At 35.1% G+C, this 16,451-nt stretch overlaps 1 protein-coding gene across 5 annotated transcripts in view; it reads right to left on the bottom strand.

Annotated features, from left to right (window-relative positions):
- LOC106466094 (solute carrier family 35 member C2-like) overlaps positions 1-16,451 on the bottom strand; it is a 44,541-nt gene that overhangs the window by 21,387 nt on the left and 6,703 nt on the right. For all 5 annotated transcript variants that reach the window (XM_022394051.1, XM_013926336.2, XM_022394050.1 and 2 more), the window contains exons 3-5: positions 14,815-14,878; positions 6,544-6,616; positions 265-433 (exon numbers count right to left, since the gene is read on the bottom strand). In XM_022394051.1, coding sequence (XP_022249759.1) covers positions 265-433; positions 6,544-6,616; positions 14,815-14,878 — 306 coding nt within the window. The remainder of the gene's footprint in view (positions 1-264; positions 434-6,543; positions 6,617-14,814; positions 14,879-16,451) is intronic.

Below are 16,451 nucleotides of genomic sequence, written 5' to 3'. Positions count from 1 at the left end.
ATCTGCATTTGGCAATCAATTAATATAATCAAATTTTGCTTCTTATATTGCTCACATCTTTACAATCATCATGATCTATGCCTATTAACATTTTATGTACTAATAATTGTCAAGAAATTAAACATTATTTGTTAAACATTGAAAGAAGTAAATTTTCAACAAAATCTATCCATTGTAATTTACATAGATGTTTATGATCATATTGCAAAACTACTATTATAACATTATATTATTTATAAGTGATTAACAAATATCACACTTTACCTAAATCTTTTCTCTGCATGATTAGCTGTGCCACTGTCCATCTCATTCCAGCCAAAAAAGATGCACTCAATACCAAGAGAAAGCCTTGGAGGTTGAATTCTGTGGAATGGTATGTAAACATGAAAAGACCTACACTTATCAGGAAGACCACACCTACAAGGGACAGCCTCTAGAAAGAAATATACAATGTTCATTATAAAATTTGTTTCATTATTTTCTGTTTTTTTATGCTCTTTTGATTATGAACTTAAAGATACATTGTAATATACAGATTGACATTACTGCGCAACACTACAACATAAAGGCAATTCTTAGATTTTATAAAAACAAATTATATTCAGTTATAAATAATGGGCCAGAAAAATGTTTCAATGTTAAGTAAGTTTGTTTTTCGGTCATAAAATTATTGGACTATCCTTAGTGATTTCTTTAAAAAAAATTCAGCTGTTATAATACAAAATCGTCCTAATCCTGGTGCTTGGCTAATACCATTCTAGCGGAGCTAGATCCTAGTAGATGAGTTAACAGAATGCTTACTTTACAGTTTTCTTTACTTGTGGTTTCTGTTTAATATTACACAAGTTCATATAGTATAAACTGAATTTTTTTTGTTTAGAACAATATTCAAGTTACACCCGTTGATTCTCAGGGAAACATACTTCCTATTCTTAACTTTCACATTTTTTTAGTGATTTACATCTAAAAACATTTAATGGTAAAATGCTCAACATTATTAAAACATACAAACTAATTACACATGTATTGACCAAATGAGTTTAGCTAAATTAAATTTATTTTATACATTTTTTCTGTGTAATTATTACACACTAGTCATTATATAATGCAGGTACAATAATAAAAAAGAAACTATTTTTCTACAGATCACTTTTACACTTTTCTTTAGTTTCTATATACATATTACACTCAATCTTGAAAATTGGTTATCAACCAAAAGAATGATCAAAGATCAAGCTGAAAAGTAATTTGTGTTTGTGCAAATTGGGCTTTGAGCACTGAACTGCAATTTGTTTACACAAAGACCTAAGCAGATGTATCATTTTCTCTTTTGTATTCTTTATTTATTTATATGCATCACTTATTTTGCATACCACAAGCCTTGAAACTCCCATTTACTATATTATCAAATGGTTCACTGTGTCTTTGCGTGTAAATCATCATGTAACAACCCTCCACCAATAGGCGTACGATACACCCTCCTGATGCACGTGACTCCCTCTACTTAATTCTAACTAACAAGCACTTCGAGATTAGGCAGAATTTAAGCACCAGTTTAGGTGGAGAGGAAGGGTGAGAAGTGTAGGCAGAGGTAATTACCTATCAGAAATATCTTTTCAGTGTAGGAAAATAATAACTTCTGATATGGTACCTTACCTATTCTCACACAACAGCTAGAATCCCACATTGTAGAGGTGGAGAGACTGGTGCAAGGGATATAGATAAGCATTCTTCGAAAGCATCCAAAGAACACCCATGGAGTGTAAACCTCTGTTGGGTGAGGAACACAGGTGGAAGACTGCACCACTTCTATACCAGGTATACTCTTTGCCCAGTATGGTAGAAGATGTCACATAAACTGTCAAAAATTGGGAGGAGCACATAATAGAAATAAGAAAAAACTGGGTGGTTCTGACCCCATATCCCATTGAAATCACTGGAATCATTGTCCAGGATAAGAATGAAAGTAGGGACCCCAGCCAAAGATTGGAATGTGAGGAAAGCTAAAATGGATGTGTCCCTTAATGTAGAGTGGCTAGGGTGTGACAGACCATATTCGGCAGGTCAACTCCAGTCAAAAATCAGATGGCATCAGGCATATATAATCCTACTTGTGGTAGGAGGAAGGTCCACACCATCTCCATCTCAAGTTGGGTAGAACAGAAGGAGGAGAAAATTTCCATACCAGTCTACTAAACAGGTCACATGTGCATAAATTGGGGAAAGAAATGCAGTGGAGAGTCTGGAGGAACATCAACATTGGAGCCAGTGTAACGGGTGACCATGAAAACCCATTTTGAAAGAGCAGATCACCCCTGATTCAGTCATTCGAAGGGATGGCAAGAATGGGCAGCAATCCTCTTCTGTTTTATCCATGAAGGTCTATGGGTTAGTATGGTCTGGAATGGGGATGTGAAAGTAGCAAACTACTAGCAATCTTGTGGAACACTCCATCTCTTCAGTGTGTGCTACTGGCCATGGGTATACATCGAAATTGGTGGGAAGAGCCAAAGATAATTTTGGTGGGACATCCCATGCAACCCTCACCAAGCTACCCTGCACAGCATCATCTTCTAGGGCCTTACCCCAATGAGGTGGAGTGTCAGGAGTAGCTGGGAGTGCCCTGCATAACATCATCCTAAGGATATGACCACACAGAGAATGTCCTGAGTAAGCTCAGTCCACAGAATGATTATAGTCAGAACCACAAAACATCAACCTCGAGGACCCACCACACGGAGGTGGATTGGATGAGTCACTAGGCAGCAGATAATATACCCTGGTGTGACTTATGGTTGGCCATACAATGTGAATTTTTGGAATGAATAGGGAAATAGCATAGCTGGACAAGCAACACTCACCACTGAATGGGATCCTAGAGCTGAAAAGGACATGCCACTGTAAGTAAAAGGAATATTTTTGAAAAGGAGAACTTACCTAGTCACAATCAAACTGATATCTTAAAGATGATGACAGGCAGAAGGCAGCACCCTGATCAGAGAGAAATAGCCACCCAATGAAGGTAGTGAGAGATAAATGTATGAGGTGCTGTCCACATACCCAAATGAAGAATTTCCTCCAATGGACGACAGAGGTGCGATGCCAGGGAAAAGGCATACCATACCTGTTGCGATGAGACCTAGAACAAATTGCGGGAAGTAGGAGATAGGGAGGAATATACTAGTCGAATTAGCTGATGAACCCAACCTGTCAGAGTTGAAGGAGAAAGGTCACATAAAGAGAAAAGGTTCCAGGGAGTGAAGAGGTGGAATTGGGAACCATGGAAGGAGGCTATGTGGGCAATATAACAACAAAGAGAACAGATTGGACATAGAAGTCTATCCAGATCAGACCAAGAATAAAGGTGGGAAATGGAAAGAAGGGAAATTGTCAAGAATGTAGGATGTCCCTCACAAGCAGCCATATTTTTGGGTAGGAAAGACAGATCTGGGTAAAGTAGAGCATACGTGGAATGAAACAGAGTACTTGAAATGTTGGGGGCAAAGATATCAGACCAATGACACTGACCGACTAAAAGGAGGAAGAAATATGTTTTAAGGCATAGGTGATACAGGGAACAGGAGGACAATAGTTCAAATGGAGGAAATGTGAGACAGTGAAAAACAATATTTAAATTCCAATCAGGAAGAACCACCTGATGAGGAGGTTGATGAATCTGGAAGGAACACAATAAAAGGGAGACAGTAGGAGAGGAAAACACAATGTGGTACTTGGAAAAAACGGAAAGTGTTGGACAAGGCTGCTTGATAACTAGCAATAGAAAAGACAGTAGCCCATGGTCAAACAGCCAAGTAGAAAATCCATAAGGAGAGGAACAGTGGCCAAAGAATAGGAAAACCCATGGCTTAAGGACCATTTGTTCAACTTACATTGATAAACTGCAGGGGAGGAAGGGCGAATGGACTGGGCTAGAAAGGAAGTGACACACACACTGATGACCTGGATCTCTTTGTGAGGGACCAGATAAATGCCAGGCATGAAGACAGAAGGTTTGAAGAGAAAGATGAAGGACTGGTGACAAAGGTTGATGTAGGAGGGATGAAGTCAGCAGAAAAGGTAATGGGGGTAGTTTGCAGTTGAAGGAGAATAGGAACAAAGGTTGTGCCAGCTAGTACAGACCAATCAGAAGGACCTGGCATGATATTGAATGGATGACCGAAATCAGACTGGGAAGGAGTCAGTAGGGAGGGTAAGCATAAAGGTACTGGTTGGTCCAATCCTGACTGAGAGCAGCCACTGCCAGGGTTTGTGGATGAGGAACTGGCAAAAGCATCAAGATGAGGAGTACCTCATTTATTGCAAAGCCACTGGAAAACCTGAGGGTTGAGGTAAATATGATCACATCGAGAAAGAGGATCTGTCACAAGATTAAAAGCATCCAAAATATGAGATGCTATGAGACATGTCTGAACCACATAAGCCCAATAATGTAATTCCAATGTTCGACCACAAACGGAACAGGTGCCTTCTTGGTGATCGATATAAGAGAGAATAGTAGCATTGTCTGAATGGATCATGACGAGTTTGTTACTTGCAATAAAAAGAAAATGATACAATGCACTTCATACTGTGAAAAGCTCAAAGATGTCAATATGGTATGACATTTCTATCTGAGACCATTGTCCAGAAGCCTCCTGCTGATCGACTCATGCCCCCCAACCCCAGAGAGAAGCATCGGTGAATAGATGCAGATCCAGAGAAGGAAGCAATACCACCAACATAGTGTTGTCTTTGTTCAACCACCAATGAAGATAATTGAGAAGGGGAGGGGAAAGAGTAATTGGAGAGTCTTTGGGTTTGGGTTTGAACTACTGACAAAGGTGAACAAAATTGGACAGGCATGCCCCTACTGGACTGGGAACCACCCGATAGTCACCAGAACTTTTGGCAGCAATGATCACTATGGGGAGCCAAGCAATGAAGTGACATATCCCTGGAGGAAGGAACAGGCAAAGGATGGGAGTGAGCAAGTCAGGAAACAGGTATAGAAGATGGTATGGTATCCAGCTGAGACAAACAAGCAACCAAAGAAGAAAGGATTGAGTGTTGCCTCCCAAATTCCACATGTGTCTCCAAACATTCAGGAATATCTCCACAAACAGACCTATGGAGCCATACCAAGGAGATTTTATCAGCACAAAAAAACATCTGTGAAGGGATAGGGCAAAAGAGGATGTTGAGATAATGAGGGAACCCCAGTTGTTGGGAATCGAGAAAGGGATGATTGGCCTGATGATAAGCCAATGCATAATGACCAGAAACCCATGGTGGACAAGTCATGGTGGCACCATCCCTCAATTGAAATGCTCAGCATGTACCCTGATATCAGGAGAAGGAGGGAAGACAAGGCATTCAGACAATGGGGTGTCACGTAACAAGCAAAGGACAGGATCATATGAAATTGGGAAATAGATAAAATGTAACAAACCTGAGAAATCATGTCTAAAAAGGCTGAGGGAGGCCTGGCTAATTCCCCAGGAGAGACATGGGAGTGTATGGCATGAGTAGGAGACAGAAAAAGTCTATCAAAATCCTCCTCCTCATGAACAGATCCGTCAGAACAGTCAGGAGAAGAGGTTCCACTCATGTAAAGATCAATCTTCTGACAAACGATGGCTCAAAAATCCCCAGCTGAGACCCCCCTTACCTGAAGCCTGTGTAACAACACTTGAAGTAGTAGGAATAGAAGCTAAGGTCATGACACAAAATTCCAAATTCATGATTGACTGTCAAAGAATCGAAAAAGTAATAAAAAAACACACACCAGAGAGTGGGAAAGACAATCAAAGAAAAGAAATAAAAAATACCCTCCTTCTCCTTCATCCTGGTCACTTTCATTCCCAGAATCCATTTCAAAAAGCTTAGCTCAGAACGAATGTCAGGTGGTGTCACTCCTGCTTCTGGCTCTTTCTCATACACTTTCATTCTTAGAGGTAACATTTTTTCCAATCCTATCTAATCTACTTGATAGTGGGTGTAATGTTAGCAATATCCTGATTTGTATATTACTTCTCTGTAGGAGTTGCTTCCCTTTATATGTCTAATTAGATCAATAATAATTACAGTGTAAATGTCTTGTGTTGCTGTATTACGTCAAAATATAGAAATCCAGCCAAAAAAATAAGTTGCAATTCTGCTTTAGCTAAAACAGTATATGACGTCTTATAAACACAGCAAATTAAACCCACTGGACACTACTCACATTGCATCATTTTATTCATTCAGTTTTGCTCCTAATTCACCTAAGAATCATCACTAAGTTACACTAAACAAAACATGATGTAGTGGATTTGGAGCCAAGCTGAATGTAAATTCAAATTTACAGAACATGAATAAAATTATGCAATTCAAATTGTGTTGAGCTGATATATTTTGCTGTTTTTATGAAATATTACCAACTGTTTTGATGTTTTTTTTATGCTCAAGTTAAAACGTTTTAGGATAATTACATTTCCTACATTATAAAGCTTTACCCAAATTGTTTTATTTTTACAATAAAAACATTAGTAAGGTAATTCTTACCTTTTTCTCTAATCCAAATAGAATTGAAAATCCCAAAATAAATATAATACATGTTGACTTGGTCATAGTATACCTGTAAATAGAATTATTAGAAATAAAAAAAACATTTGTTCATATATTGTGGTGACTATTTAAGAAAAATGAAAAATAAAAAAACAATTAAGTCAACTGTTTTCAGTTCTTCTAAACTCTTCAAACTTTTAATTTCAAGCTAATATTTAAATACATTTAGTTCAAGTCTTTGGGTTATATTTTTTAACATTGAAAAGTTTCTGACTCACAAACTGAAAAAGTGAATTCATCAAATAGATACTTTATTTAGGATCAATTAGGCCTCTCCACTTCACATACTTCAATCATTTAATTTTACTGACAACCATACTGTAATACCTATCTTGTATCTCTTTGAATTCCCTTATATTTTCTGCAAGTACATTTCAATAAGAATAGCTCACATTTGGATAACCAATATACTATTACCGAAAAACTGAAAAAAAAATGAGGAAAAGATCTAGATGTATAAATATCTTTTTGTTTGTTTCATGAAAAAAGAAGTGGAATGGAAAAAGAACATATACACCATATAATCATGTTCATAGACCACAAAATAAATGTGAAATAGATGGCCCGATGTTGGTGTATTGAAACTACTAAATTGCCCCATTGATGGAGTAGAGGCACAATCATCTAGATAATCTTGATAAGTGTGAGAGCCAAAACACATGCAAGAGAATCTGAATAACCAATATCAAAGAATGAGAGAGTGAAACGTACAATGTACATGAAAAACAATAACCATCATCCCAACAATTTTAAAGGCCCTTCAATCAGTGATAATGGAATAGTAAAATTAAAAACAAAAACTCCTGAGCTCAAACAAATTAGAACTTTTATAAAACTATGCACAAAGTGTTCATAACATTGGAAAGTCAATTAATGTTGCATATAGAAATAACCAACAAGGAACATTTCTAAAAAATGGATGAAACTCCATACAGTGGGAAAACAAAATTCGACTTTGAAGAAAAATAACGGAAATTAAGAAAACACAAGTTGTCTCAATTTAAAGTTTAATTATGAGATCACAGCAACAGATAGACCAATCTCAGATATATATGATAAGTAAAGGAAAGATAATTAAAAATAGTAGGCACACTTATGCTTGTTTTTTCAAGAATAAAGAGAAAAGAAAGTCAGAAGAAAAAAAAAGACATAAAAATACAACAGATGTATTACAACATTACTTGACAAGCATGCTGCTCTTAACACAAAAACAAAGAATCATATCTCATGAATTATAACCTGAAATAAACTCTTTATGTGACTGAGGATATGGAAGCAATGACTGAAGATGAAAAAGTTCTTATAGGTTCTATGTGGTGAAAATTTGGCATTACAAATTTTTTATTCAAAGTGATCATTGTATATCTATAGAGAAAGGACGATGATGGTAAGAAAACTTATTCTTCTCCAAAAACAATTGAGAATAAGGAATGAGTTTTAGGTTACATGTATCAGGACTCAAAATTAGCTGGGGCCTGGAAGCCAATGGCACACAAAAATGCAGATGGGCCCATAAAAAGTAGCTGCTAGGTAGCCTGCATGACCCCTTAAAATTGAAAGAGCCATTAAAAGTTTGACTCCACATAAATTTATCTAAGTGTTTCTTAACCAAGCAGAACTTATGACAAACCATGAATGAACCTTCTCAAACTCATGAACTTTCGTCAGTCATGTACAATCCACAAATGTCATCACTATGAATATCTGTGCAATGAATGTTTAGCTCGAAGACATGTGTGCTAGCTGCACTGGCATCTGATGTATACAGCATGTATAGCCTATCATGCCTAAGAAGCAGTGTGTACATGTGTGTGTGTATGCACATCAAGTAATGCGTGTTCAAGATGATGTGTCCCAAGTGTTTAATCTAAATATCTATCTGGTAGTTATTTTGATAATAAAAAGTTATAAAGAAATAATTAATCATGAGGGGTGCTAGAAGATTAAGCAATCTTCCTTCACCCTGCTCAAGATATTGGTGAAATTCGTACAGATTAAAGTTCTCTGAGGCCAATTGTGAATTACTGGGAAGAGTTAAAGTTTTAACTAAAAGATGAAAAAAATTGTAAATGAGGCATGAAGGTGGCAGAGGTGAAGACAAGTCTAAGAAACGCAGTGGTGAAGGAGAAGAAGAGAAGTCTGACAGTGATCAATAAATCAAAATGCTGAGGCTGGGATCTATAGATCTAATGCCTGAAAATTTTGTTGTGGAGGGAAATGGGAGTACCCCGAGAAAACCCACTTTTCATTGAACAGGGCTGAAGTAATACCTGTTCAGTGCCCAGGCAAAATGCATACTTGGGTTAAGTTGAAATTTCAAAAACTTGTAAGATACTAAAAAGAAGCGTATATGATGAGACATGAATTTCGATGACTTATTATTGTGTGTTGTTAACGTCCTGTATGAAATTATATGGTGATACATATTTTCTCCAGGTTTGAGGGTTGGCTGTTAGGAAGTTGCGATCTATGGCTTTAGTGTGTATGTGCCCGCTAGCTTGAGTAATCTGGATTTAACAGGTGAAAGTTCAGAGTGTTGTTCAATATAGTGTGAGGGAGTATAGCGTGAAAGGCAGTAAGCTAGTCTAGATATACAGTTTTGGAGTTTTTGAAATTTAGCGAAATTCTTTCATATTGCAGGTGATCATAGAACCACATTACATTAAGGGTCTAATGTATATGTGAAGAATGGTTTGTGGTTTGCACCCATGTATGTGATGGCTTATTTTCTTAAGGTGTGCTACTCTGGCCTGTAGTTTTTGTGGATTTCTTTAAAGTGTGAGTGCCATATGAGGTTGTGGTTAAGTGTCATGCATAAGAATTTGACTGATCAGGATAAAGTGATAGAGAAATTGTATAGTTTTAAATTTGCATTCTTAATTTTTTTGTTAAAGCTTCTGTGAAATATAATAGATTGGATCTTTTTTTGGATTGAGATTGATTCTCCATTTCTTGCAACAATTAATAATTCTGTTGATTATCTGTTTGGAGGCTGCTATTACGGGATCTCTGGAAGTGCTCCATATGGCAATATCATCTGCATATTGGGAAGGTCATTAACATATATAGTAAGATATATATAGTAGGACAGAAAAGGAGCCTTTTGGTACTCCAGTGTTGAAAGTGAATGATGAGGAAATATTGTTTTTATATCTTTACTTTGGCTGTTTTTGAGAAAGTTGGAAATCCATTTTGTAAAAGTGGTAGGAATTTTAAACTTCATAAGTTTGTATTTCAGGCTGTTATGCCAAACAGTGTCAAAAGCTTTTTGTACATCTAAGAAGGTGGTTATTGTAGCTTGAAATTTGTTAAAGCCATTGTAGGTTGTTTCAATTAATCTGACTAGCTGGTCTGAAGTTTGTATATTCTTTCTGCAAGCATTTTGAATCTGAGATAGGGTATTGTTTGATTTTAATAACCAGGGCAGTCTTGTTATTACTATTTTTTCCACTAGTTTTGATAGGCAGTTAATGAAACTAACTGGGCAAAAGTCATTGAGGTTTATGGACTTTTGGCCATTCTTGGAGTTCAATGTAATTATTGTAGACTTGCATGCTTGTGGGAAATGATATGAGGAGAGAGACAAGTTGTACTGATTTTTTAGGTATTCTAGGAGTTTAGATGAGGTATGTTTTAGAACTTTATCTTCACTAGGTGTGCTGTTTTTCCATTCTTTAAGATGTTTGAGAAAACGTAGTGAGTGTTGTTCGGAATAGTTTAGGGAAACATGAAGAATTTGTTGTCATAAGGGGTCTCAAAAGTGTCAGAGAACTATCGTGCAAAAAGGTGAGCTTGTTTTGAGCCTGTGGAAGCAGAAGTGTTTTCATAACTGATTGAACCAAAGTTGTTGCTTTCTTTGCACGTTTCTGAAAGTTTTTCAGAAAAAAGATGGGTTAATTTTAAGCTCATCTAATCTGTTGCAAAATTTGTTCCAGCTTTTTTTTTATTGTTCTCTGATGAGTTTTTTGTTTTATTGGTTAGAGTTTTAAGAGCTGATTCCTTGGTTGCTACATATTGTCCACAGAGTCTGTGTTCAGTTAAAATCAGGTTGTTTACCATGAAAAAGTAGGTGTGCAGCATTAGGTCCAAAGTAAAAAAACAAAGCAAAATTCCTTGATAGCTATTTTGGTTAAAAAACTTTTAGGTTTAGAAGGAGTATGAAAGGTATCTACGGGCAGTCAGACTGTAATTTTTCTTCACCACACTCCCAAAAACTTTGGTTGAAAACTACCAAGGCTGCAAAAAATTATGCTTTAAGATTTATGAGTGCTTTGAGGAAATAATGTGCAGCTTAATATTGTTGAAGCATGAGAGACCAATTCACAAGTATGGTTGGTGAATAAGGTAAACAAGATGAGTTGACATTCTGTAACAAATGTCAGGTATAAACAGAGACAGTGGGAAGCAGGAGACAGGAAACAGAAAGCTCGTTGAAAGAAAGAGAGATTGAGACTGAAGAAGGCTGCTCTCTGTGTATGAAGGCTTGAGTATAAAAGGTGGCTTCTGATTTTACCTTGAATTTGAAAAACACAATATGTTAAGTACAAAATATTGACTTACCAGCAATAGCTGCTGATATTGGCGAAGATGAAACAGGTGTGAAGACTGAAGGAACTAAGACCATACCAAAAATATCAAATTCAAAGTTGACATGAGTTGTATAAATAGGAGTGGTAATTAGGGTCTGACGCGACTGATTAATCAATTCTTGATAGGGGACAAATACATCTAAAACTAGCAAAGACAGTAATGTTTAAATGGGCTTCAATTTATTATAATTGATGGCAAAACAATGGAATAGCTTTGGCTGAATTAATACATAAAAATGTAATTTAAATTTTGAATAAAGAATATGAAGGGGAGTGTTTCTTCTCAGGGCAGGATCTATAGACATAATGAAAATAATTTTGCTGTGGGAGGAAACGAGAGTACCTCAAGAAAACTCACTTTCGCTAATCAAGTGCCAAATATTCTAATTGATTTGAATTGTTAAGGGTTAACTGGAGATTATGAAGCTTTTTCATACTTTTATCTATTTTCCTAAAAAAGGATATAGATTGGGATTTTGATGGGTTGAGGACTACATACTAATTGTTGCACCAATCTGGTCTGACACTGCATTGAGTGATATTTGGACCTTAAATGTTGTAGTACACGGGTGGCTAGAAGAACTCCAGATAGCAATATCGTCTGCATATTGAGATGCAAGTGTATGGTTTAAGAAAGGGAACAGGATATCATTGACAAAGAGGCCATATAATGTTAGGCTTAACACCGGCTCTGATTATGAAGGGCCTGGAGGTCATGTTGTTGAACTTAACTTTAGCTGTTCTGTTGGTGACAAAGATGGATGTCCAGTGTACAGTAGGAGTGGGTACATAATTATCGATTAGCTTACAGCAAAGGCTTTTTGGACATATCGAAAGGTAGGTATGGTTGTATGCTTTCTGTTGAAACCGTGATAAATGGTTTCGGTAAGTCTAACAAGGTGGTTGGTGGTTTATGTTTTCTGCCTGAATTCTGTATGTTGTTAATAATATTGTTGGTTTCTAGATAAGTGTTTAACTGGTTCATGATTAATTTCTCCATCAACTTACGAAGGGTGTTTAGCAAGCTAATGGGTTTGTAGCTGCTGGGATTAGTTATTATTTTATTTAGGGATAACCTTAATAATAGCCGATTTCCAAATAGATAGGTAATATCCTGATAGTAATGATAAGTTATAAATTGTACTGAGTGGGTCATGCTTTTGTTGAATAGGTTTTTTCAGGATTCGATTGTAAATTCCATTCTCTCCTGTGGCTTTGCATTTTATTTTCCTAAGGTTAATTTTGATTTCTGCTAAAGTTATAGGGCGGGTATATAAATCATAAGAACCATAAATTTGTGATATAGAATCCAGGAAGGTACTTTTAAAATATTGGGCAAAAAAGTTCAGACTGTTTGTTATTGGTAGTGGCAGTGTTGTTATTATATTGAATTATATTTATGATGATGTCTGATTTGTTGTTCATGATAGATTTAAATTTCTGCATTATGGTTTAAGCATAATGTCATGGGTTTGTATGATGTCATGTCCGAGTCTTCATTGGGTAATTATTAATTCATGAATTTTGGGAGTAAGTCAGGATTTGTTACTTTGCTAGGGATTACTTCTTTGATGGCTTGCGTTATGGCATTGATTACATCAGAGGCATAATTATTGATTTCAGTTTGGTTGTTCACAGCTGCAATGTGCCTTGTTTAAAGGCTAAGCAGTTCAGGACTCCGTGGCTTGTGAATTTGGCACATAAAAATGTTAACATTCTAAATAGTAATCGGAAACGAAAGAGGAAATACACCTGTGGAAAGAAATATTACTGCCTTATGGTCAATGTATTAGAATGTGTTAGAAGTGCTTCCTGCTGAGAAAGAATTCCATGCATAAAACTTGGAGTCTAGTCTCACCTGGTATGGCCTTGCAATAATTGGATTAGTATGTTTGCCAGTGGTTTTGTGTGTAAAGATTTAACATTTACATTACGTTTATGTAAGCAGTTATTAAAAACATAAATTGTGCGATGGAAAAAAATGGCTGTAAAAATTCAAGATTATATTTATTATTTCTAGTAAGAGTATTGGTCTTTTCTTGGTTTATGTTTTAAGAGCCATGTTTTCAATAAAAAAGATAAAAACTCCAAAATAATGGAATTTCCATAAATTTTGACACTATGGCCCAATTCAAGTTATGTAATGCTTGGCTGATGAATAGGGCTAGATACCCAGCTATAATTGGCCAATCATGAGGTGGTATCCTGAAAACTATTAGTGAAGGGGGTATTAACTGCTATGGCAACAGATTTTCAAATTGGCCAAAAAACACATCTGCTTGGAACAATTATGGGCTGATCACGCTAAGAGACCACTAATAGAGTTTTCAGATTCATATTTTCTTAATCACTAATTGTCTAATAGTTTTCACATTCTCTTTTTGTCCTATTTTACAGAATATTATGCCACTGTCTTTATCATAGTGTAACCAGTTATTATCCCTCTCCCACTTGCCACTGTAACAACTTTTTCTTTCTTCCTTTTCATACTCATGGTCCCGTTACTTTATTTTCAGGTTACATTCTTTTTTGGATCCTCAGCATTTCAATTTTGGTTCTCTTCATTGAAGAAAATTTTTAACTTTGAGTAATTTTTGTGTGATTTGGGTGACTTTTATGCCATGTTCTCCACGATGACTGAATATCTCTTGACAACACTGATCTGTATGGGTAGACTTATTCGTAAGTACAGTCTTTTTGAAACAATAATATGGTGATATCTACAAAATGTAGGTGATTAGGAAAGGACACTAACTTAAGTTTAACTCATCGCTACCTAAGCCATTTTAGAGCTATTTGCATGTTTCCATATGTTGCTAATTTGAGAATTTTGCTTATTATAAATTCAAATTCATGAACGACTAATTAACAGCTGTTTCAGGATATAAAAGAACTGATTGCTATAAAGTTATTGGAAAGGTAAATTGTATGATTTTTCCATCTCTCCCAAAGTGTTTGACATTTTATTCACAAATATGTGTCAGCTAGACAGTAATGGGTTATACGAGATCAAGAATAGATTACATCATTTCTACCATAATTGAAATCAAAACATTCATGCGCAATTTGAACCATCAGACAAAACCAAAGACAAGTATTGACAAGCGGATCCATGCCTCCACTATAGAGTACATTTTAAAATGAGCTATAGGATTGGCCCCTAAAACTGATTGTAGACCCCTAAAAATGCATGTTTTGGGGACCCAGCTGGCTTCCTAAAAAACGTTAAGCATAAGTGCTGTATATATATATATATATCAATCAACACATACAGATCTATACAAAAGAAAGCCAATCTTTCCCAAGCAAATTGCAGGAATTGTTAAAGGCATAAGTACCACAAATCAATAATCGAAAGCCATGAAAAGTAAAACAACTACAAAGAGATACTTAAATAGTGAAATATAATCAAACATAAAAAAGAGGACCTTTACTGTATACGATACAATGTGCATTTAAACAGTAGTGGAACAAAGAGAATTCATGAGGAAATTACAGTAGTACAGTACCTTATTTAACAGATACTTGGTAGCTTACATTCCATCCAGAGTTGATGACTATTATGACTGCAATAAACACACTTAAAAATCCAAAACAAATCTAAAATGCATATACTTACAATGACACTGTGATGAATTCAAAACTCCAGTTAGAAAACCCTATGTCTAAGGCACTTGCTATTCCTGAAACAATTTGAACAAATTTCATTTTCAAAATTTTCAGTACAAAAGAACATTTATGTACATTAGTGATTTTGTTTTATCAAAACAATCATTTATTAGATACTTTAAAATTAATGATCAAAATATGAATGTTTTAAGTTCTCTTGTGAAATATAAGTTGTTAACATGTGTGAATAATACAAAATTTGAAACATAAATATAACTTAACACAAGCAACAAGATGTTTTCATGGACCTACAGTTTTTGTAAATTAAAGTATTAAAATTAATTCAAACAAGACCAATAGCATAACTCTATTATTTTCACTTTCAAAAAATATTTAAACAAGATTTTAAATTATTTTTTTACAAAAATAAATGGATAGTTATTTCAAATAATAACAAAGTTACATTGCAAATTATTAAGAATTTGCTTCGTTCTGCTTAATTTTTCTTTTGCAAATAAATTTGTGAAAGTCAAAATAATTTAATAAAATTCACAAAACAAATCCCAAACAAAAATATAGTTTAAGGTTAACATATATTAATAAATAATAAAACAGAAGTTAAATGTAACTCAATTTTTTCAATAATTTCAACTTGGATCTTGTTTCAAAAGTCCACTGAAAATTTGCTACATAAAACCCCAACAGTAATCATATCTTGTATTCATCACATCAGTCTTAGTTTTTTACAAGTTTAATCACTCTCTTATTTTTGAAGTAACCAATGCTACAACAGTTCTAAATATAAACAGTACCAAATACATATAATTTTTTCCTGAAGAAGAATAGTGAACTATTCAAAAGTGCTCGAGTTGAGATGCCAATACAGGTTATCATTAACACAAACAGAAAGGAAAACCTATAATTATTGCAATTAACCCTTTCCAGACAGATCATGAGTCAAAGGCCATGTCACTGTGTTTGTTGACTCTCATTCAAAATTTTATTGAACTACTATTTCATGAATTTAGGTTAATAAGTTTGGTATCAAACTGTAGAGTATAATTCAAATTTTAGTATTATACATTATTCAATTTCTTAATTTAAAAGTAATTATTAAAAAACACAGGTAAATATTGATTTTTGTGTGTCATGTGGTATATTGGATGCAGCACTAGTTCAATTTCGATGTTTGTGATGTCAAAATACTAAGTCTATAGTTTCGTACAAATTAGGAATTCAAAATACCAATATTGACAGGCTAGTATGTAAAATAAGAACCTCTTATGTTTTTTATTTGCTAAGATATTGCTCATGTACCAAATCAAACACAGTGGCCCCCGCTCACCTCTTTCCATTTTTGGAAATGCTCCCTTACGTACACTTACTTCAATATCTTTGACATGAATTACCAATCAAAAGCTAAGAATGTCCCCTAGTGCCTTTTTCAGCCATTTTAAATTGTTAGGACGCCATCTCGTTCTTCCGAACCAAGATTTCCAGGAGGTAGGTTGCTTCTTTAGACCGAAATACAGCTTAGTTACTACGCTTGATAAATTATAGTGGAATTCTATGGTATTAATATAGTATTTTATGATTTTTTTTGTTATTCAACTGTATATATATATATATATATATATATATATATAA

This window comes from Limulus polyphemus, unplaced genomic scaffold, assembly GCF_000517525.1.
Source record: "Limulus polyphemus unplaced genomic scaffold, Limulus_polyphemus-2.1.2 Scaffold2149, whole genome shotgun sequence".
NCBI classification, from domain to species: Eukaryota; Metazoa; Arthropoda; class Merostomata; order Xiphosura; family Limulidae; genus Limulus; species Limulus polyphemus.
Note: the sequence above shows the minus strand (reverse complement) of the source record. Positions and strands in the feature narration are given on the sequence as shown.